The following is a 23,271-nucleotide window of genomic DNA, read 5'->3' as shown; positions in this document are numbered from 1 at the left end:
TGCATTTTAAATGGTAGGCCTCTGGGCAGTGTTGTAGAGCAGAGGGATCTAAGAGTACAGGTGCATGGTTCCTTGAAGCTCGAGTTATAGGTAGATAAGGTGGTCAAAAAGGCTTTTGGCACTTTGGCCCTCATCAGTCAGAGTATTGAGTGTAGAAGTTGGGAGGTCATGTAGCAGTTGTATAAGACGTTGGTGAGACCGCATTTAGAATATTGTGTTCAATTCTGGGCACGTTATAGGAAAGATATTGTCATGCTTGAAAGGGTTCAGAAAAAAACTACGACTAGAGGGTGGATGAGGGTGTGAGTTACAGGGAGAGGTTGAGTAGGCTGGGTCTCTATTCCATGGAGCGCAGGAGGATGAGGGGAGATCTTATAGAGGTATACAAAATCATGAGAGGAATAGATCGGGTAGATGCACAGGGTCTTTTGCCCAGAGTAGGGGAATCGAGGGCCAGAGGACAATGGTTCAAGGTGAAGGGGAAAAGATTTAATAGGAATCCAAGTGGTAACTTTTTCACACAAAGGGTGGTGGGTGTATGGAACAAGCTGCCAGAGGAGGTAGTTGAGGCTGGGACTATCCCATCATTTAAGAAACAGTTAGACGGGTACATGGATAGGACAGGTTTGGAGGGATATGGACCAAGCGTAGGCAAGTGGGACTAGCGCAGCTGGAACATTGTTGGCCGGTGTGGACGGGTTGGGCCGAAGGGCCTGTTTCCACACTGTATCACTTTATGAGTCTATGACTCTATGAGAGGGATGAGAAGAGGGACTAAGAATTGACAGCAGGGTACATACGGTTATGAGAAGTACGATAGGGTTCATAGTCAAAATCTTTTTGCATGGTAGGGGTATCAACAGGTGAGAGGATAATATTTAATAGTGATCTGAGGGATAGGTTTATATTCGGAGAGTGCAAGACATTGTCAGCCAAGGTGGTGGATTCAGTTATACTTACTATGTTAGGACTGCACTAAAAAACGGCAAGGCATGGATAGATATGGTTCAAAGGTGGGCAAATGGGATTAGTGCAGATGGGTAAAAAGGTTGGCATGAATGTAATGGGCCGAAGGAACCATCTCTTTGCTGTTCAGCTCGGTGACTCTACAAAACCACATTCTCGCAGCCATTGAGAACAAATGTCAAGCAAAGGTCTGACCCCGAGTGAGGGCCAGTGTGTGAGGTGTTGGTGCACGGGGAGTAGTCCTCACCGTTCTATGCAATAGCAGCTTGAGCACAGGGTGACGACTTCTCAGTTCCCAGAGCAATGGTCCCCGAATCTTAATGTGTCAGGCTCCTTCATATTGGAGCTGGAGTGAACAAAGCACTTCAACGCCTCTACTTCCTCAAAGACTATGGAAGTTCATCACACCTCCCATGGCTCTTCTCACTTTCTGTAGATGCACCGGAGAAAGCATCCTATCAGGATGCTCCACAATCTGATTTGGAAACTGCTCTGCCCAAGACTAATAACATTACAGAGAGCTATGGACGTAGCCCAGTCCAGCACACAGATCACCCCCGACCCCCCCCTCCCAATCCACTCCATCTAAACTTCATGCCACGTCAGGAAAGCATAATTAGGGGCAATTCACAGGTAATTCTGTCTTCTCCCCTCTCCCATCAGGCAGAAGATACAAAAGCTTAAAAGCACGCACCACCTGATTCAGGAACAGCATCTTCCCTGCTGTTACCAGATTGCTGAACAATAATTATAAACTAACCAAACAAATCCATTGTGTGGTGGGAAGAACTGCAGATGCTGGTTTAAATCGAAGATAGACACAAAATGCTGGAGTAATTCGGTGGGACAGGCAGCATCTCTGGAGAGGAGCAATGGGTGACGTTTCAAGTCGAGACCCTTCTTCAGACTGCTGGTGACGTTTTGGGTCGAGACCCTTCTTCAGACTGGGAAAGGGTCTTGACCCCAAAACATCATCCATTGCTTCTCTCCAGAGATGCTGCCTTCCCACAGATTTACTCCAGATTTTTGTGTCTATCTTCCATTGTGTGTTGGATTGCATACCCTCTCCCTGTGAACCCTTTCCCTATGTGCATTGTACTGTGCCCCTCCCCCTGCGTGCAATGTTTTGTGTACCCTACCCCTGCCTGTATGTACTACCTGCTTAGTTTAGTTTAGAGATACAGCACGGAAACAGGCCCTTCAGCCCACTGAGTCCACGCCCGCTAGTGATCACCCTGTACATTAGCACTTTCCTACACCAGTGACAATTTTCAATCTTTACCAAAGCCAATTAACCCACAAACCTTGTACGTCTTTGGAGTGTGAAGAGGAAACCAAAGCACCTGGAGGAAACCCCCATGGGGAGAACGTACAATCTCCATACAGACAGCACCTGCTGTATTCATATGTGAAATGATTTGGCTGGATATCATGCAAAGCAGTTTTTCATTGTATCTCAGTACACATGGCAATCATAATAAACTAACCAATCAAACCCACTGTGTGGAGAACTGTGCGCCCTCTCTCTCTCTCTGAGTATTGTAGTATGTATCCTATCTCTGTGTGCATTGTACTGTGTCCCCTCTCCCTATGTGTGGAGTATGGTGTACCCGCACCCTGTGTGCATTGCAATGTGTACCCTCCTCATGTACGTGGAGTATTGTGCACCCTCTCCCTGTGTGTGGAGTGCAGTGTACCCTCCTCCTGTGTATTGTACTATGTACCCTGTCTCCATGTGTGGAGTACTGCGTACACTCTTCCTGTGTGGAGTACTGTGTACACTCTCCCTGTGTGTATTGTACTATATTACCCTCCCTGTGTGTATTGGACAATATACCCTCTCCCTGTGTGTATTGGACTATATTACCCTCCCTGTGTGTATTGGACAATATACCCACTCCCTGTGTGTATTGGACTATATACCCTCTCCCAGTGTGTATTGGACTATATACCCTCTCCCAGTGTGTATTGGACTATATACCCTCTCCCAGTGTGTGGTGGACTGTGCACCCTCTGTGTTTGCTCAGTTACACTGGGCTCTCTCGGTGCAATTAATTTGCTCCGTCCGTTATTTCCGCAGACCGAGGCTGGGATTGTTGGGGGATTGCACTTTAATCTGGTAGTTCGGGGACTCCACGCCGTGGGTCACGTCCGTGGCCGGGCAGAGTTTGTTTGGTTGCTGAGCCGGCAGCCGGTCCAGCCCAGTGCCTGCGCCCACCTGCCCTGGCCCAGCACCTTCAGTCTGCTGTTGTCAAACCGCCAGAAAGTCTCGTCTTTGAAGAAATAGGTCTGCTTGACGTTCCAGCTGACGACCCCGTTGATGCCGACAGGGATCCCTTTCCAGTCACTGAGGGTGCGTGGGTAATACTGCTCCACCTGCATCGTTTCCTCGTTTAGGACAAAGTACTTGGACCCTTTGAAAATCACGAGGTGACCCAGGGGCGGGAAGTAGAAGGCGGCGTCCGGGTGGCGGGGGAGCCCCATCTTCTTGACCTTCATGGGGTAACCGATGTCCAGCTGGCTGTCCGTGTATCTCCAGCACCGGCCTCCTGTCCATCACACAACAGGGAAGTATTGTTAAATGTAAGAAAAAGGAACCGCAGATGCTGCTTTATATCAAAGATAGACACAAAAGGCTGGAGTAACTCAGCGGGACAGGCAGCATCTCTGGAGAGAAGGAGTCGGTGACATTTGGGGTCGAGACCAAAGATACTAGAGGAGCAAGATGAACCACTCCGTCGAAATCACCTATACTGGTTTAGTATGCAAAGGAGCGGAACGTCCGCCATTTTAGTAAGCAAACCCCGCCTCTCGCAGTGTAATTAGTGTTGTGGGGGAACAGTATGTGTGATGATACCGTAAAAATGCAGATTATATCTCATCTATCAATTCACAGATTTTTGTTATTTTTCTTTTTAAATGTTTCTGAAAGTTTCTGCAAGTTTCTGCCTACTAAAATGGCGCCCAGTCATACTACGGTTTTTTGGGTCGAGTGGTCTATCTTACTCTATCTACTCTATTATCTTTGTTTCGAGACCGTTCTTTAACCTGTTCATCCCTCTAGCAAACAGCAGATGGCGATGTTGGACAAGAGTTCACTCTCTTTCTGTCCCTCTCATAAACTGTGCTGTGCAACAGGGATGTACCTGACCTGTTATTTTTTTGTAGACAAAAATAAGTGCCAGTATGCATTCAACAGTTCACCCGACAAAATGTTGGCTGAAGTACAGCAATCTAGTGTTAAACTTTTTAAGAGGTGCCGGTACACTTATGGGCACAAATAAAAGCACTGGACTTATAGAGTCATACAGGCCCTTCAGCAGAACCTGTCCATTTGACCCACTCTGCAGATAAACCCTACACTCTCCTGGGCTTTTCAACTTTACAGGAAATGCCTCTCTTGAGATTTTCATTGGCATGCTATAGAACATCAGATTTACTGCAATAAAGACAGAAAATGCTGAAAACGCTCAGCAGGCCAGGCAGCATCTGCAGAGGGAGAAGCAGAGGCAGACGTCTTCCACCTGAAACAGTAACTCTGTTTCTCTTCCTGCAGCGTTTTTTGAAGTTTTCTTTCAGATTTGCAGTGTCAGCAGTTTTTGATTTTTGACCCCTTGTACCAATTCCCAATAATCACCCCTTATGTTTTAGTTTAGTCTTGGAGATATCGCATGGAAACAGGCCCTGAGGCTCGCCGTCTCCTTGCCACCCTCTCTCACCCCCCAGATTCAGCATAAACTTGCCTCCCGGCCAATTAGTCAACTGATCCAATATCATCTAACACTGTGTGGCGTCAAATATTGTCCTGAATCAAGCTATCACTTGTCAGTTCTTGCCCCACACCTTACCCTCATCTCTCTCTCCAGCCATTTCCCCTCTATTCCATCAGTCTGAAAATGGGTCCCGACCCAAAATATTGTCCGTCTCTTTCTCTTCCCGAATGCTGCCTGACCTGCTGAGTTCCTGCAGCACTTTGTTTTTTGCTCAAAATTGCAGCACCTGCAATCTTTTCACATTATGTTGATTTCCCATATGTCTTTCTCATATCCAACTACACCCACCTCTGGAAAGTTTACACTTTATTAAACTCCATGAGGTCCAGAGGGAACAAATCACATCAGTGCCTCAGCACTGTTTTAAAGTTTTTAAATGGGTTGCTTGATGAATGCGGTATTCCGAATTTATGCGTGAAATAAGGATTTGCACGTAGATTCGCCCAAGTTCTCTCCTTAATTTCTCCCAAGTCCCCCTTTCGACCATGCCCTGGTCTGCAATGTCCAACTTTATGTGACATTGTAACATGGACCTAGGTGGCATGTGTCCACAAGCAACTTGAAGGTGTCCACAAGCAACTTGAAGATGAGGAGCAGCACAGTCACGCACACAGATGCACCGCCTGGGGTGGGGGGGGGGGGGGTGTGGGGAGGGCTGCAGCTCAGTGTACTACCTCATCCTGACTAATTTCATAAGCAGCACGATGGTGCAGGGGCAGAGTTGCTGCCTTACAGCGCCAGAGACCTGGGTTCGATCCTGACTACGGGTGCTGTATACACGGAGATTGTACGTTCTCCCCGTGACCTGCGTGGATTTTCCCTGGGTGCTCCGATTTCCTCCCACACTCCAAAGACGTACAGGTTTGTAGGTTAATTGGTTTCGATAAACTTGTAAATTGTCCCTGGTGTGTGTGTGTGTGTAGGATAGTGTTAGTGTGCAGGGATCGCTGGTCGGTGCGGACTCGGTGGGCCGAAGGGCCTGTTTCCACGCTGTATCTATAAACTAAATTAAACTAAACGAATTCAGCACAGGCCAGTGACTGAGCTGTTGAATATCATGATGGGCAGTGTACCAGTGGTGTGGGGCGATGCAGCGTTGACACCTCCAGAGACACGGGCTTAATCCTGACCGTGTCTGCCGTCGGTGTGGGGTTTGCACATTCACTCTGTGGTCGCGGGGGGTCTCCTCCCATACACCGAGAGACGTGCAAATCAGCGGGTTCATTGGTCACTATATATCACACCCAATGTGCAGGGCAGGAGAATTGGAGGAGATGATTGCAAGAGAGTAATGGGAATGGGATTGATGGCATTGTTCTAGAAACAGGCATAGACCCGATGGACAAAATGCCCCCTTCCCGTATACGTAGTGAAAGAAAATGAAATGAGCTGAGCTGGTGTGGATACTGAATGCTGACAGTTCAACGCTAGCAATCCCAAGCATGCATCGGACTCCTCAGCCCCCTTGGGATGATTACACTCTGCTTCCACACTGACCCACGAGGCCAATATAGCACCAGCAGACTCATTCACAGATGGGCAGTGGGAGGCTGAGGGGCTGGTGGGTGGATCGTGAGCTGTTGTGCTCTTTCCAACACTCACACAGGGCCCCAGGAGCTGCTGAACCCGGGCCAGAGATTTCCAGGACTAATGGCTTCTCCACACATTTAATCAGCGAGACATAATCTGGGAATGATTGGAAAAGCGTTCAGCTCATTGCATTTCCAGATGGTGATGAGGTGAAGTGAGTGGGAGGGATTTAGTTTACAATCACAGTGGGATGATGATTACGTCACATGAAAGAGTAATCAGAAAATGCTACGTCTTTGCAGTTTGAGAACTTAAATCCAGTTTTAAAATACGGGAACAAGGAGCAGTGGCCAGGAGGGGTAACACCTGGGGAGGTCCAAGGAATGATCCGTAGGGAGCTGGTGAGGCAACATGGGCAGCATGTGAGGGCACAGCTGCAGATAGAGGAGGAAGAGGAGGGGGAACTAGGAGATGGGCAATGAGGAGGAGGGGAGGAGGAGGGGGGGGGGGGAAGGGGGAAAGACGGTGGGCAGCGCGGTGATGCAGCTGTAGAGTTGCTGGCCTACAACGCCAGGGACCTGGGTTCGATCCCGACTACGGTTGCCGTCTGTACGGAGTTTGTACGTTCTCCCCGTGACCTGCGTGGGCTTTCTCCGAGAGATCTTCGGTTTCCTCCCACACTCCAAAGACATGCAGGTTTGTAGGTTAATTGGCTTGGTAAAACTATAAATTATCCCCAGCGTGTGGAAGATAGTGTAAGTGTGCGGGGATCGCAGGTCGGTGCGGACTCGGTGGGCCGAAGGGCCCGTTTCCGCGCTGCGTCTCTAAACTAAACTAAACATAAACTAAACATGGAGACTAAAGAGGGAGCTGGAGGAGGAGGAGATGAATGAGGAGGAGGGGGTTACCAGGTGGAGGAAGGTGGAGATTAGATTCTCAGTCATGTCCATGACACTGAAAGATCCAACATCAGAGCCCTCTGTGGATGGACACACATGTTGGAGACAGAACCCTATGAGAAGGAGGAGCCAGGATGTGATGCCAGGAACCTTTGGGGCTAATGGTAGCACAGTGGCGCAGTGGTAGAGTTGCAGCCTTACAGTGTCAGAGACCCTGGTTCGATGCTGACTACAGGTGCTGTCTGTACGGAGTTTGTACATTCTCCCTGTGACCTGCGTGGGTTTCCTCTAGATTCTCCAGTTTCCTTCTACATTCCAAAGATAGACAATAGACAATAGACAATAGACAATAGACAATAGGTGCAGGAGTAGGCCATTCAGCCCTTCGAGCCAGCACCGCCATTCAATGCGATCATGGCTGATCACTCTCAATCAGTACCCCGTTCCTGCCTTCTCCCCATACCCCCTCACTCCGCTATCCTTAAGAGCTCTATCCAGCTCTCTCTTGAAAGCATCCAACGAACTGGCCTCCACTGCCTTCTGAGGCAGAGAATTCCACACCTTCACCACTCTCTGACTGAAAAAGTTCTTCCTCATCTCCGTTCTATCTCCTTGTTCCCGTATTTTAAAACTGGATTTAAGTTCTCAAACTGCAAAGACGTAGCATTTTCTGATGTACAGATTTGTAGGCTAATTGGCTTCTGTAACTTGTAAATTGTCCCTAGTATGTAGGATCTTGCTGGTGTGGGTCGGCACAGGCTCGGTGGGCTGAAGGGCCTGTTTCAGCGCTGTATCTCTAAAGTCTAAAGTCTAAAGTTAGTCTCAAAAAGCTGGAGTAACTCAGCGGGATCGGCAGCATCTCTGGAGAGGAATGGGTGACGTTTCGGGTTGAGACCCTTCTTCAGACTAGTTAGGGATAAGGGAAACAAGAGATATAGACAATGGCGTAGAGAGATAAAGAACAATGAATGAAAGATATGAAAAAAAGTAATGATGATAAAGGAAACAGGCCATTGTTAGCTGTTTGTTAGGTGAAAACGAAAAGCTAGTGCGACTTGGGTGGGGGAGGGATGGAGAGAGAGGGAATGTAGGGTTGAAGTTAGATAAATCAATATTCATACCACTGGGCTGTAAACTGCCCAAGCTAAACATGAGATGCTGTTCCCCTAATTTACATTTAGCCTCACTCTGACAATGGAGGAGACCTAGGACAGAAAGGTCAGTGTGGGAATGGGAAGGAGAATTAAAGTGTTTAGCAACCGGGAGATCAGGTAGGTTCAGGCGGACTGAGCGAAGGTGTTCAGCGAAACGATCACCCAGTCTGCGTTTGGTCGTGGTTGGGAACATGTATCCCTGCTGTAGAAACCAATTGGGACAGACTGAGAGAGAAGCTAGGGAGCTGTCTGGACACTGTCCTCACAGCTCCCCACACCCCAAACATCACCTCATATAGAGTTCACTGTCACAGACTGAACTGATATCCGTGGTTACCTCTGGAAAAGTAGAAGTTCCCTTCCTTCTCTGACACTGTGGAATAGAACAGACTTGCCACTTTTAATTTTAAAAAGCTCAAGTGGCAAAATCTGGCATTTGCACTGCGGTTGGGACTGAAAAATGGCGCCAAAATGGCACCTGTTGCATATTGTCTCGGTGGGCTGTTCTATACATACTGTACGAACTGGGGTGATTGTGCTTATGTATGGGGATAGCTTGCTGACCTGTATGCAAAAAACGTATTTCACTGTAGCTGGTACGTGTGACAATAAAGAATTGGCCATTGACCAGACTGAACTGACATCCTGTTACCTCTGAAAAAGTAGAACTTCCCTTCCTTCTCCGACACTGCTGCTGCCTCGATGGCAGCCGGGAGCTGGGGCCAGCTCTTCTGCAGGGACAGCGGTCCCCTGATGGTGCCGTCCCTCGAGAGCTTCCAGTAGTCAGCACCTCGGAATATGTAGACTGTTTGTTTTAGATCTGAGGGGGGGGGGGGGGGCGGGATGAGAAAGTCACAGTCAGATTGTTGTCCCACCGAGAAAACTCAAAATGCTCGCGGTTTGCAAAGAGCCAGAGCCAGTGGTCTCAAAATAAAGGGACCTCTAGATACAAATGGAGATACAAAAGCTTGAAAGCACGTACTACTAGATTCAGGACAGCTTCTTCCTTACTCTTGTCAGGCAACTGAACGGTCTTCTCATAAACTAAGGGTGGAGTCTCAATCCCCCAATCTTAGGGGGGGGTCTTATAGAGACATATAAAATTCTTAAGGGGTTGGAGAGGCTCGATGCGGGAAGATTGTTCCCGATGTTGGGGAAGTCCAGAACCAGGGGTCACAGCTTAAGGATAAGGGGGAAGTCTTTTAGGACCGAGATGAGAAAACATTTCTTCACACAGAGTGGTGAGTCTGTGGAGTTCTCTGCCACAGAAGGTAGTTGAGGCCAGTTCATTGGCTATATTGAAGAGGGAGTTAGATGTGGCCCTTGTGGCTAAAGGGATCAGGGGGTATGGAGAGAAGGCAGGTACAGGTTACTGAGCTGGATGATCAGCCATGATCATATTGAAGGCTCAAAGGGCCAAATGGCCTACTCCTGCACCTATTTCTATGTTTCTATGTTTACCCCATTGTGGCCCTTGCAATTTTTTTTTAAATCTCCTGTTTCACTGTAACTGAAACACCACAACACAGTATTCTACACTCTAGTACTATTCTGTTTGCACTACCAGCTGTATTCGTATATGGCTTGATTGTAACGATTGTTCAGCATGTATAATATGATCTGACTGGATGGCATGTAAAGTCTTCCACTCTGTCTTGGTACGCGTGACCATACTAAACCAATACCGATCCTCTTTGTGTGAAAAGCTTGCCCCTCAGGTCCCCTTTAAATTACAATAAATCCAAGCATTGCCACGCACAGGTTTCAGAGGGGGAAGACTTTTGCTGATATTCGGGGTACAGTGAAGAGCTTGTGAGAAGCGGAGTGGCCACCAGGGGTGGGCAGCCGGGTCGGAGGTAAACCCCTTACCCTTGGTCAGGGTGTCGAAGTTGGTCCGGCAGTAGGAGGGCTGCAAGCCGCCCCGAGGAGGGTCCTCGAGCTCGGTGTGTTCCGCAGGGTTCTGGAAGGAAGTCAGCAGGTCCGCCAGCAGCTGCATTCCCGACTGGTGGAGCGGCCTCCCTGGAAGGGAGGGGATAAAGACGTGGTGAGTGATCTCTCTCCAGGCCGGAGCCTGGAGCTCTCCAGCCCCAGCGGCTGGAACAGCTCACCCCCCCCCCACACTGCCCAACAAGATAGCTGAGCATTGACCAGGACTGTCTTTACAGCATTATGGGCCCCGGGCAAAGCAGTGTACTGTGGCCCCTACGACAACTACTCACAGGAATAAAAATGTCCCCGTCGCCCCCACCGTTACTCTCCCCCACCCCCCTTTCCCTACCAGCCCCCCCCCCCCCCCCCATGTCGTGCCGGCGAAAAGCACTTACCGAAAAGCACTTAGCGATGGACTTAGGATGCTACATTGTTGCGAAAAGCACTTACAGATCGCTGTGAGAAGCACTTAGGGATGGAAAAGCAAAGCACTTAGGGAGCTAATTGTTGCGAAACAGATCGCTGTGAGAAGCACCTAGGGATGGAAAATGCTGCGAAAAAATCACTTATTGAACCTACATTTTTAAAGTAGTATTTATTTATTGCAAGTCACTTAACATACACAGATCAGCATGGGGCCCCTATGCTCGTGGGGCCCCGGGCAAGTGCCCATCAGGCCCATGCGTTAAGACGGTCCTGGCATTGACAATGAAGGAGAACAGTTCTAAATCGTCTGGCACCTGAAACCTGGGGCGCCACAGGTATCTTAGATAATACATTGCATTCCTCACACTGCCCTCGCTGCCACTTCCCACCAACACCCCAGTTTGTTCTGAGAGTGTTGGGCGTATGGCGTGATTGCCGTCCAAAGCCCTTGAGCAGTTCCCTTAATAGAGTCACGAAACGCATAGGAAGGAACTGCAGATGCTGGTTTACACCGAGGATAGACACGAAATGCTGGAGTAACTGCATGACAGGCAGCATCTCCCACCTGTCCCGCTGAGTTACTCCAGAATGTTATGTCTACCTTTAATAGAGTCATGCAGCTTGACCAGACATCTAGTCTGCAACATCCATCAAGCATATTTATCTTAAGCTGCTCCCATATTAATCTTCCCTTATTCCCATTAACCTCCCCCCCCTTCCCCACCAAGATTCCACGCCTCACCTACGCACCAGGGGGCAACTCACCGTGGTTGTCTAACCTATCAATCTTCATGTCTTTGGGATGTGGGAGGAAACTGGAGCACCCAGGCCAGACCCGTGCGGTCACATGCGTGCACACATGCAGCTCAGGAGGCCGGCTTGAACCTGGGTCACTAAGGATACCCAGACCAAATATTGTGATTGAGCAGAAGTCCAGAGGATGGGAATGCACACTGCCAGCATGGCCCAGTGTAGGAACAGTGCGACCATGGGTTGGACCCATTGATCTCTGTCCTTCCGAAGTGTCCTGGAGATGCAGAACTCAGTGTGGTGAGCACAGATTCAGGCACTCACATCAACGCTCTCACATCAACTAATCGAGCTAGGGAATTGACGAGGGAGGGTGAGAGAGGGGGATCTCAGGAATTCAACACCTGGATTGGATTTCAAGAGTGAGCTAGATAGAGCTCTTAAGGATAGCGGACTCAGGGGGTATGGGGAGAAGGCAGGAACGGGGTACTGATTGAGAATGATCAGCCATGATCACATTGAATGGTGGTGCAGGCTCGAAGGGCCGAATGGCCTCCTCCTGCACCTATTGTCTATTGTCATCTACACTATCCTAAAACTTCTAATTCATGACTTTCCTCAAAACATCACCATGTGCCTGAAGTTACCAGATTGACTAGTCATAAACAGAAAATGCTGGGAAAACGCAGTGGGTCAGGCAGTATCTGCGGAGGAGGTCTCTGCCTTCAAACGTGGAGAGTTTTACAGAAGAACTACCGTTCTAACAATAAACTTGGTACTTGCAGCACCGGCTCTGCCCACCTCTTTGTTTATGACTAACTATTTGAAAAGGTCATGTATCTCACTGAGATTGCTAAAACTTCTCTGTGTGATTTGGGAATGTGACCTGCCCCACTCCCCTCCCTTTCCTGGATTTTTTTTAACAGCCTCATAACTCTCGGCAACCATCTGTTTTCTCGGGGAGGTTTAGATTGCATTTAACAATGTATCTCTCTCCATCTGTGCATTACTGTAAAATGACCAGTGTCAGCAATGATTGGAATAAATTAGTATCACGGCTGACTTTTGCTTTTAGGGTAAATCATGAAACTTGGTGGATCTCAGTTATGTTGTCATATTTTAAATTGCCCTAAGGGGTAATCTTCGAATTCAGTCTGAAGGCTGCTATATAACATTACCAAAGATTCAGCAGGCAATGTGTTTATGCATCGCACACAGACTTTCACACTTAAATTACAATGGCTTCATATCAGTGCACTAGAGGAAAATTGTGAGAGGCAAGCGTACATTTTTATTGGTAAAAAATATTAATCTGCAACTGAGCTAAGTTTTAAAACAGTGCTTGCAAGGGAAGTAGTGAGGAAGAGAAGAACAGAGAGGCAGACAGAGAGAGAGATGCTGAGGGGGAGAGAGAAAAAAAGAAAGGGAGGGAAATTGGGAGAGAAAGGGAGAAAAAGAAAGAGAAAAAGAGGGAGAGAGATGGAGGGAAAAGAAAGGGTGGAAAATAGGAGAGAGAAATTGAGAGGGAGAGAAAAAAGGAGTGTGAGAGAGATGAACAGGAGCTGAGAAAAAAAAGAGAGGGAAAGAGAGGGAGGAGAAAGAGATAGAGAGGGGGAGAGAGGAAAGAAGAGGGGGAGATGGAGAGAAGGAGGAAAAAGACGGAAAGAAAGAGAAAGATTTTCACAAATGCAAACAGGGTGAGTGAGTGAAGAAACGAGTTATAGATTCCTGGAATCGTAGGGTTTTATAACACAGAAACAGGCCCTTCAGCCCAGCTTCCCCATGCCGACCAGGATGTCCCATCTACACTAGTCCCACCAGCCTGCATTTGGGCCACATCACTCTAAGCCTTTCCTATCCATGCACCTGTGTAAAAGTAAAAAACGTTTGTACAAAAGTCAAAACATGGAGAGGAGATGCAAAGGAGAGAGGAAAAGATGTGCACACTGAGATGGAGGGAATATCATAAAGTGACACCAAAGACAGGGCCGTCTTAACGCATGGGCCTGATGGGCACTTGCCCGGGGCCCCACGAGCATAGGGGCCCCACGAGCATAGGGGCCCCATGCTGATCTGTGTATGTTAAGTGACTTGCAATAAATAAATACTAATTTAAAAATGTAGGTTCAATAAGTGCTTTTTTCGCAACATTTTCAGTCACTAAGTGCTTCTACAGCATCTGTAAGTGCTTTTCGCAACAATGTAGCACCCTAAGTCCATTGCTAAGTGCTTTTCGGTAAGTGCTTTTCGCCGGCACGACAGGGGGGGGCTGGTAGGGAAAGGGGGGTGGGGGAGAGTAACGGTAGGGGCCCCAGTACACTGCTTTGCCCGGGGGCCCATAATGCTGTAAAAACGGCCCTGCGCTCTCCCCCAAAGAGAGCAACAGTAAGTTCTTACATATAAATCGAGTGAGTGGAGGGTTTGCGATACGATATTATACAATACCATACAATAGAACTTTATTTATCCCAGGAGGGAAATTGATCTGCCAACGGTCATAAAACACAAGATACATGAAACTTGAAATTAAAGTGACGAGTGGAAAGGATTGGGGATGTGCAAAATTAGTTTAGTTTAGTCTATTAGTTTAGTTTGGTTTAGTTTATTGTCACGTGTACCGAGGTACAGTGAAAAGCTTTCGTTGCGTGCTCACCAGTCAGCAGAAAGACAACACGTGAGACGATTGGGTCGATAATGGCTAGATTAGATCGTGGTTAGGGTAGATAACGGCTGATTAATTTGCAGAGAAACAGGGATACAGAGACTGCAGGCAAAAGCAAGAGACAGTCAGTCTCTGCGAAGGACGATGTGTGGGACAAGGAACCCGGCCAGCAATTAGCCATTCACCACAGAGCCTGTGTTGGAGAACATTCAGTGTGGTGTAGTGTGATATTTCTGTTCACAACTGTTTATCCAAACTCTCAATGAACCAGCCCGCACTGCTGTCCCCAGGCCTGTTCGAGTAATGGTGATTGTGCTGTGTTAACAATAACAACCCAATCCCCACAGCACCAGGCCAAAGCAAAAGCAGCCGACCGGCGCCACTCTGGTCCTGATCCCCTGCCTCCCAGCAGACGGCATCAGTCATGCTACACGAGGCCTTGCATTTCTCAGTTGGGTGTTTATGGTTTGGCTCTTACTAATTAACACCGCGAAAACCTTCTCTTAGTGCTGGAAGTCATTGTTTTTTAACCTCTTCACTCACCTCGAGTTTGCAATGGTCTTTCCCCCGCCCCCCCCCCCCCCCCCCACTCAAGGTCCCTCGGACTTTGCAGTGAAAGGCGGAAATCTGATGGAGAGTCAGTGTCTCTCAGTAAGTGCAGGATTGCACAGTGAGATCACACAGTAGGTGAAGGTGGAAACAAAGTCCGACCTCATCGGTGGCCTGAGTTACCTTACTCTAGTAATCCCCCCCAAACCTCCTGCATTGAGAGACAAATACAGACGGTCCCTGGATTACATAGAGCTTCTGTCCCTGAGAACAGTCCGTAAACCGATTTCTCTGTAAATCAGAAACGTTAGTTTTCCGTAGCAACTAGTAGCATATCACTCTGTATACGCTTGTTATAATTCTTTTATTTCATTGAATAATCTCCATGACATCACCCATAATTAAACTAATGGAATATATACTGTATCTATTCAATAGACAATAGACAATAAACAATAGGTGCAGGAGTAGGCCATTCATTAATGAATGCCACAAAACAAGACAATAGACAATAGGTGCAGGAGTAGACCATTCGGCCCTTCGACCCAGCACCGCCATTCAATGTGACCATGGCTGATCATTCTCAATCAGTACCCTGTTCCTGCCTTCTCCCCATACCCCCTGACTCTGCTATCCTTAAGAGCTCTATCCAGCTCTATCTTGAATGCATTCAGAGAATTGACCTCCACTGCCTTCTGAGGCAGAGAATTCCACAGATTCACAACTCTCTGACTGAAAAAGTTTTTCCTCATCTCCATTCTAAATGGCCTACCCCTTATTCTTAAACTGTGGCCCCTTGTTCCGGACTCCCCCAACATTGGGAACATGTTTCCTGCCTCTAACATGTCCAACCCCTTAATAATCTTATACGTTTCGATAAGATCCCCTCTCATCCTTCTAAATTCCAGTGTATACAAGCCTAGTCGCTCCAGTCTTTCAACGTATGACAGTCCCGCCATTCCAGGAAATAACCTAGTAAACCTACGCTGCACGCCCTCAATAGCAAGAATATCCTTCCTCAAATTTGGAGACCAAAACTGCACACAGTACTCCAGGTGCGGTCTCACTAGGGCCCTGTACAACTGCAGAAGGATCTCTTTGCTCCTATACTCAACTCCTCTTGTTATGAAGGCCAACATTCCATTGCCTTTCTTCACTGCCTGCTGTACCTGCATGCTTGCTTTCAGTGACTGATGCACTAGGACACCCAGATCTCGTTGCACGTCCCCTGTTCCTAACTTGACACCGTTCAGATAATACTCTGCCTTCCTGTTCTTACCTCCAAAGTGGATAACCTCACACTTATCCACATTAAACTGCATCTGCCATGCGTCCGCCCACTCACACAACCTGTCCAAGTCACCCTGCAACCTCATAGCATCTTCCTCACAGTTCACACTGCCACCCAGCTTTGTGTCATCTGCAAATTTGCTAATGTTACTTTTAATCCCTTCATCCAAGTCATTTTATTATTTTTGTTATTGTTATTACAAGCTTCAGAAATGCTTTAAAAATGTCTGGGAGAATTTGCGCAAGATTGGATTTTTGCAAGTTAGGTCATTCATAACCCAGAAACCTAGAACATAGAACAACACAGCACAGGAAGTACCCACAATGTCTGTGCCGGACATGATACCTACTTAAATTAATCTCTTCTGGCTGCACATGTTCCATATCTCTGAATTCCCTACATATTCATGTTCCCTTGTATTGTCAGGAACATTGCACTGACTTGACTCATGTGACTAAATGTAAAAAAGGTATAATGGGCCAGGATGTGACACTTCTCTGAGAAAATAAGATCTCTGACGATGCTGTCCTTCCCAAGCACGACATTACAGTGGGGCAGCCTCAAATTGGGAGGAACAGTGGCGCAGAGGCAGAGTTGCTGCCTTACGCGCCAGAGACCTGGGTTCGATCCGGAGTACGGGTGCTTTCAGAATGGAATTTGTACGCTCTCCCCGTGGTGGGACCACGTGGGTTTTCTCCGGGTGCTCCGGTTTCCTCCCACACTTCAAAGACGTGCAGGGTTGTAGGTGAATTGGCTTCTGCAAATTACCTCCAGTGCACAGGAAAGAACTAGTGTACAGGTGATCTTTGGTCAGCGCAGACTCGTTGGGCCGAAGGGCCTGTTTCCATGCTATATCTCAAAACTAAACTAAATTTGTCCTCAACTCTCTGAAGTGAGACATAAACACGCAACCTTCCAGTTCAGAGAAAAAAAGAGCTAACTCTGAACCACAGCAGACTCTGAGTGCTGCACAGTTTCGGGCTGGGCTGACTGTGTTCCTGTGAGAAATGCCTGGCATCCTACCAACACTCCAAGCAGTTGAGCAATGGGAAATTCAGCGCGCGGAGATTTGCATCGAAGCATTTCCGAGCAAAGTAGGCCATCACCGGAGGGTTGCAAATAGAACGCTTGATGAAGGAATGAGGATATGAATGAACAGCTTTACACTAGCCCCTGCTCCTAATCGTTCCAATTTATTTGAGAAAGTTTTTGCATGGCGCCTGTGGTGACAGGGAATAGCATTGGACTTTGTGAACTCACAGCACTGGGCGGCCTTATCGGGAGCCCAGTCTAATCTGACATCTCACTCAGCAGTACATGAAGCAATTTTAACTAATCTCCCGGAATTTGACTGAGGCTAGGAATTCCTAAAGAGACAGTAGCCCATTCAGTGTCCAATCCAGTTGGTGCCTTCCGCAAATTTTGTTGGAAATGTTCCACTTGGGCGCAGACGTGGAGAATGCAAGTCAGGAGATTGTATCCCCTGGTGTCCGATTCACCCACAAGCTCCAACAACCCACAGACTGGAGATCATGGCATGTTGCAGTCTGATCCTGTTAATGTGATCCTCTCTTGCCCGAATGCCTGGTCCTGGCCAACAGAAGGGACCGTGATGGCGGTTCAAAGTTGCGGAGAATTGTTCTCACCAAAGCCATTGTTTAGTTTCTCCATCCCAGGTGCTCTACAATTCACGGGGATATTGCTAGGCCTGGAACGTTGAAGTTATAAGGAGCGGTTAGACCGGCTATGTCTTTTCTCCCTGGAATGTAGGAGGTTAAGGGCTGACCTTAGAGGTGTATACCGCTGCGGCACGGTAGCGCAACGGTAGAGTTGCTGCCTTACAGCGAATGCAGCGCCGGAGACTCAGGTTCGATCCTGACTACGGGCGCCGTCTGTACGGAGTTTGTACGTTCTCCCCATGACCTGCGTGGGTTTTCTCCGAGATCTTCGGTTTCCTCCCACACTCCAAAGACGTGCAGGTATGTAGGTTAATTGGCTGGGTAAATGTAAAAATTGTCCCTAGTGTGTGTAGGATAGTGTTAATGTGCGGGGATCGCTGGGCGGCGCGAACACGGTGGGCCGAAGGGCCTGTTTCCGCGCTGAATCTCTAAATCTAAATCTATATGCAATCATGAGGGGGTAAGGCAAGGTTAATAGCCACAGTCTTTTCCCCAAGGAAGGTGTAGGTTTAAGGTGAAAAAGGAAAGTTGTAAAAGGACCCTGAGGGGCAACGTTTTCATACAGAGGGCGGTAGGTATACGGAATGAGCTACCAGGGAAAGTGGTAGAGGTGGGTACAATTACACCATTTAAAAGACACTTGGACAGGTACATAGATAGGAATGATTTGGTCCTATTTGGCTGCACATGGCTCACATCTCTTCACGTGGGCCACGTGCAGACAAGTAGGAACAACTCGGTTAGGCATTTTCAAGTTAGGCCGAAGGGCCTGTTCCCGTAATGTATAGCTCTATAATTCTATGACTGTGTCTCCATCAACATACACAGCTGCCACTGGGGTGGGGAATGAGACAGATGATCTGAATCTCAAACTTACCATATAGTTTCTGAACGGCCATTTTGTCATCCCAGTTTAGGATAAAGTCCCGGCCTAACTTTTTATAAAACGGAGACATCAATGCATTTTTGACGGGGGAGTGCTCCAGGCCCAGTGTATGTCCAATTTCATGTGCTGTGACAATGAACAGATTCCTGCCTTTGCCCTGATTAAGGGACCATCTCTCATCATTGTCAAAATGGGCTTCTCCTCTTCGGGGGAAGAAAGCATGGGCCAAGGCTCCACCTGTAACAGACATTGAGAAGCAAGCTCAGTTCAACAGTGGGAACTCCAGAAGCCAAACATCATCTTCTAATAATAAGTAAATATGATTTTTTAAAAGTGACCATTGTATAGATTGCTCAATATGCGATACGTTGTGTGATCCAAAACCACAATTGCACAAATCCCAGGTGGAACATCAAGCCTTGCACAATGTAATCACTGGATCCAGAGACAAATGTCACAAACCCTTAAAACTAACATCATTTCCTGAATCGTGCCCAGAGGGTTTCAACTATCCATTCGTCATTCTAATGTTGGAGGTAACTCAGGATTAATTGGGTCTTTCAGAGTTGAACCAAGGGTGATTAAGTTGAATAAACGGAAGCCTTGAAATGTTCACAAATGTGAATCATGGTGTTAGCAGCTCAATGCCCACTGTCACTGCTTGGGATTAATTTTGATTTCCGTGGGAGAATAAAAATTGCAAAACTATTATAGACACAAAAACCTGGAGTAAACTCAGCGGGTCAGGCAGCATCTCTGGAGAAAAGAGATAGGGGACAGTTCGGGTCGAGACCGTTCTTCAGACTGAGAGTCTGGGGAGAGGGAAACTAGAGATATGAAAAGGTACAAAGAAAAAAATGAATGAAAGTATGGAAAAGGACAAATCAAAGCCAGCAAATCAACCCCTTTGCAAAAAGGACAAATCAACCCCCTTGAAAAACTATTAGTCCTGTAATTCTGAAGAAGGGACTCGACCTGAAACGTCACCCATTCCTTCTCGCCAGAGATGCTGCCTGTCCCGCTGAGTTACTCCAACATTTATGTGTATTATTAGTTCTGTAAGTTTGGTATCTCACATGGGACCAGGTGGCACCATATGTGGCAGCCTTGCCAACAGCCTGTTTCGACCCTTTCTTCTTTTGTTGTTTTTAGTTTGTTTTACTTGTATGTTTTAGTGTATCTTTAATTTTGTATTATGTGGGGGGGGGGAAGAGGGTGGTTGGGGGAAACTTTTTTTAATCTCTTCCCCCGACGGAGATGTGACTATTTTCGTGTCGTATCTCCGTCAGCACTACGGTCTTGACATCGGGGTGGTGCAAAGGATGCTTGCCGTCTGATGGGGCCTTGCACACCAGTCTATGAGTGAAGAACTCTCAGCGAAGCTTGGCGGGTGCGATACCTGCGAGCACCGGCAGGAGATCCGTCGGACTAGGGCGTAGGCAGCCAGTGATGATCCGCATGGTGTCGTTGAGGGTGGCGTCTAGCTTGTTGGTATGAGCGCTGCGGCACCATGCTGGGGCGGCGTACTCAGCGGCGCTGTACACGAGTGCAAGAGCACTGGTTTGAAGAGTAGATGTCCTGGTGCCCCATGACGATCCGGCCAAGCATCGCAAGAGGTTGTTCCGTGCCGAGACTTTAGCACGGGGAGCTTCAAGGTGTTGCTTGTAGGTCAGCTGCCGATCTAGTTTCACCCCGAAGTATGTAGGAAATGGGTTGTAGGGTAGGGGTGACCCATTGAGGGTGACGGTTAGCTGGCGTTGAGCTTCCTTGTTGTTCAGGTGAAAGGCCGTTGTGGTGGTTTTTGCCATACTCAGTTTTAGTCTCCAGGTCTTAAGGTAGCCCGCGACAAGTTCCATATCCGCCGAGAGCACATCCTCAACATTTGACCAGCTCTTGTCCGAGTGCAGTAGGGCCAAGTCATCTGCGTATCCATACTGGCGCGAGGTCGTGCGTGGCAGATCGCTGATATAGAGATTGAAGAGCATGGGGGCCAGTACCGAGCCTTGGGGGACTCCGTTTCTTAGGCGTCGCAGTCGGCTAGATTGTCCGTCGCTGGTCTTGAGTACAAAACTGCGGTTGGCAAGGATGTTGGCAAGGAGCCGCACTAAATGACGGTCAGGGATGGTTCGGAGGAGCTTCAAGATCAAGCCCTGGTGCCACACAGTATCATAAGCGGCGGTGAGGTCCACCAGTGTGATGCTCCTCAATGCCCACGGTGAAAGGTTTCTAATGTCTACCTTGTACGTGCCCCTCATAATTTTGTCTGCCACTATTGGATCCCCCCCCCCAGCCTCTTCCTTTCCAAGGAAACAAATTCAGTTTCTCCTGGGAACTGAAACGCTCCACCCCAGGCAACATCCCAGTCAATCTCCTCTGCTCCCTCCTGGTGCATTTGTGCCCTTCTTGCGGTGTGGCAGCCAGAACCTTACACAGTACTCCAGCCCTGGCCTCAACACTGTTTTACAACTTTGGGTTTGGCACCTGAAAGTGGACTGTACTTAAGACTGCATGTTAAATATGAATCTTACGATGAGACAGCAGTCAGCACCTGGTCCATCAAAAGCATTGCTGATCCCATCGTTGTGCTCGCCCTGGTAGAAGGCAAGGCGGATGTCAGCGGGGCCATCCATCACCTCCCGGAAGGTCAATGGCGACGCATTGCTCCACAGCTCAAAGGCCGTCCTCACCGCCAACCGCACCCGCTGCTGCTCCAGGTACCTGGGCCAGTTGATAATCCTGTACGTCAGGTCGTGTTTGTACCACTTCTCTCCTGAAGGGAAGGAAGGAAAGGCGCGGTCAGAGATTACTCAGATCACAAATCCCTCCCGGGGTAAATACAGTTCTGTTGCATCGTATCGTATGGTAGCCAGTCCACTGGTGACCATTCTAAACACTTCAGAATGTGCATCAGAACTAAATGCCGCCGTGAGCCCCTGTGCAGTCCTCTGCCTGCGCTCGGGTTGCCCGACCCTCCGTTAAGGGAACAAATTTACTTTCGTAACCTTGGAAACATGCTGCCAGTTTAAACAGCAGCTCCTACAGGCAATAGTGTGAGAGGAATACAACCACCATGGCAGTGAGCAGTGAGCTGAAGAATTGAATTAGGCTGGAGTTGGGGGGAGGGGTGAGATCTCCCATTACGAAAGTGCTGTGGATCTTTTATGTTCACCCTTGAGGAGCGCATGGCTGTATATTGGCGTCTCTTTCCAAAGCTGGCGTTTCCAATGATGCAGCACCCCCTGAATATTGCACTTAATCTTCCCCTTGGATCATGCATGGCGAGGCTTGAGACCACGGTCTCTGTACTCCACGGCACGAGGGCTACCAAGCCAATTCTTTATTAGAGTAAACACCATTAAAAGCTGCCTATTTACACCCTGTGAAACACGTGCAACAACAACTTCCACTTCTCTATCGTCCGGAGCAAGTAAAAGCATTACAACGAACTGAACGGGCACATAATCAGACAAAATGGCCACTGTGGCATGGAGAGAGATAAAGATATCATTAAAGGTTCAAAGAATAAAGTGTTATTTAAGGCATTTACCAATGGAGCAAGGAAAAGTGCTGAGGTTCAGAGGTAGAATTCTGCAACTTGAGGCTGAAGATGTGATCACAAGTGCAGGGATGCACAGAAAGACCACTACAGCAATACATCTCTACTCATCTCACCCTGATGATTATTTGTTCGCTGAGACTAACTCTAATACATTCTGCAACCTACCCTGGGTTTTGATGGGTATTTAACAAATATCAACAATCATTACTAATGCTAACAGTGTCTCACAGAGGGAACTTCCATCAGGATCTAGGAAAGAATTTCCTCTTTATAATCAACCAAGTTTGATGAGTATTTGGCTGGGTCAGGTATGATTCCCAGTATAGCTATCTTACTGTAAATTCTCTCTCAAGCAGAGATTATTTCCTCGTTGGTTTATGGTTTCATGAACACAAGACATAATCAGAATGTTATTTTTATTCACATGTGAGACCTGACAATGAGTGCCTGTTCTTTCAAACAAAACATGCATCACAGAAAATATTGCCCTCCACTGATAGCTAATTTCTGCAGTGATGATTAGCAGCCTTAGCAATTGGGAACTGGAGGAAGGTTTTCAATTTAAAAAGTAGTTCCATGAAAATCCTCTCACAGAAAATCATCTCATAGAACGCCCCAAATTTCTGTCTTCCATCCCAGTAATATAAAAGGGAGCCAGGCTGGATTGTGGAAGGAAGTAATGGTTGACTGGGCACAAACTATTGAACTCTGGAATGTACAGCAATTTGTGCGAGATAATCAGGAAGTTCCCTTCTGATATGGGAACCGGCAGACACAAGTTGCATTTCTTGGAGAATGCAAAAGGACAGCATTTAGTTCTTTGCAGAGTTGTAAAGCATGCATCTCTAGCCAACGTTAGTATTAACAAATCATTAAGTGTAGACAGAACTGTTGTGGAACTGCTCCTATTTGCAACAATCATCGTTCCCTCGAAGATAAGGCCTTCGCCTTGCTTTAACTGCAGTCTAAGTAAACAATTAGTTTGTGCAGAAGCGTCAGTGCAGGAAGTAACTGCTTGGCTTATATTTCTCCAGATTCCTCGTCAAATTGGAGAGAGTTTGGAATTAGTTTGTGAGACCTTGCCTGAGGTCTTAACTTAGGACGAGAAACTTAACTGAGGATGAGAAACTATTACTACTTGGTCAGCTGATGAAGACCATCAATGCAGTGTGTTTGTGAAAATATAAATGTGTGGCGCAGTGAAGGTGAGGAGCCAGG

The 23,271-nt window shown here is 47.7% G+C and overlaps 1 protein-coding gene across 1 annotated transcript in view; it reads right to left on the bottom strand.

Moving 5' to 3' along the window:
* Positions 1 to 2,776: 2,776 nt before the first annotated feature.
* mmp28 (matrix metallopeptidase 28) overlaps positions 2,777 to 23,271 on the bottom strand; it is a 57,007-nt gene continuing 36,512 nt past the window's right edge. The window contains exons 4-8 of the mRNA XM_078422226.1: positions 21,043 to 21,264; positions 18,486 to 18,731; positions 10,192 to 10,341; positions 8,975 to 9,142; positions 2,777 to 3,515 (exon numbers count right to left, since the gene is read on the bottom strand). Of these exons, the coding sequence (XP_078278352.1) occupies positions 3,112 to 3,515; positions 8,975 to 9,142; positions 10,192 to 10,341; positions 18,486 to 18,731; positions 21,043 to 21,264 (1,190 nt within the window). The 3' untranslated portion in view covers positions 2,777 to 3,111. The remainder of the gene's footprint in view (positions 3,516 to 8,974; positions 9,143 to 10,191; positions 10,342 to 18,485; positions 18,732 to 21,042; positions 21,265 to 23,271) is intronic.

Source organism: Rhinoraja longicauda, chromosome 26, assembly GCF_053455715.1.
Source record: "Rhinoraja longicauda isolate Sanriku21f chromosome 26, sRhiLon1.1, whole genome shotgun sequence".
Classification (NCBI taxonomy): Eukaryota; Metazoa; Chordata; class Chondrichthyes; order Rajiformes; family Arhynchobatidae; genus Rhinoraja; species Rhinoraja longicauda.
This window is presented reverse-complemented; position numbering and strand designations above follow the sequence as displayed.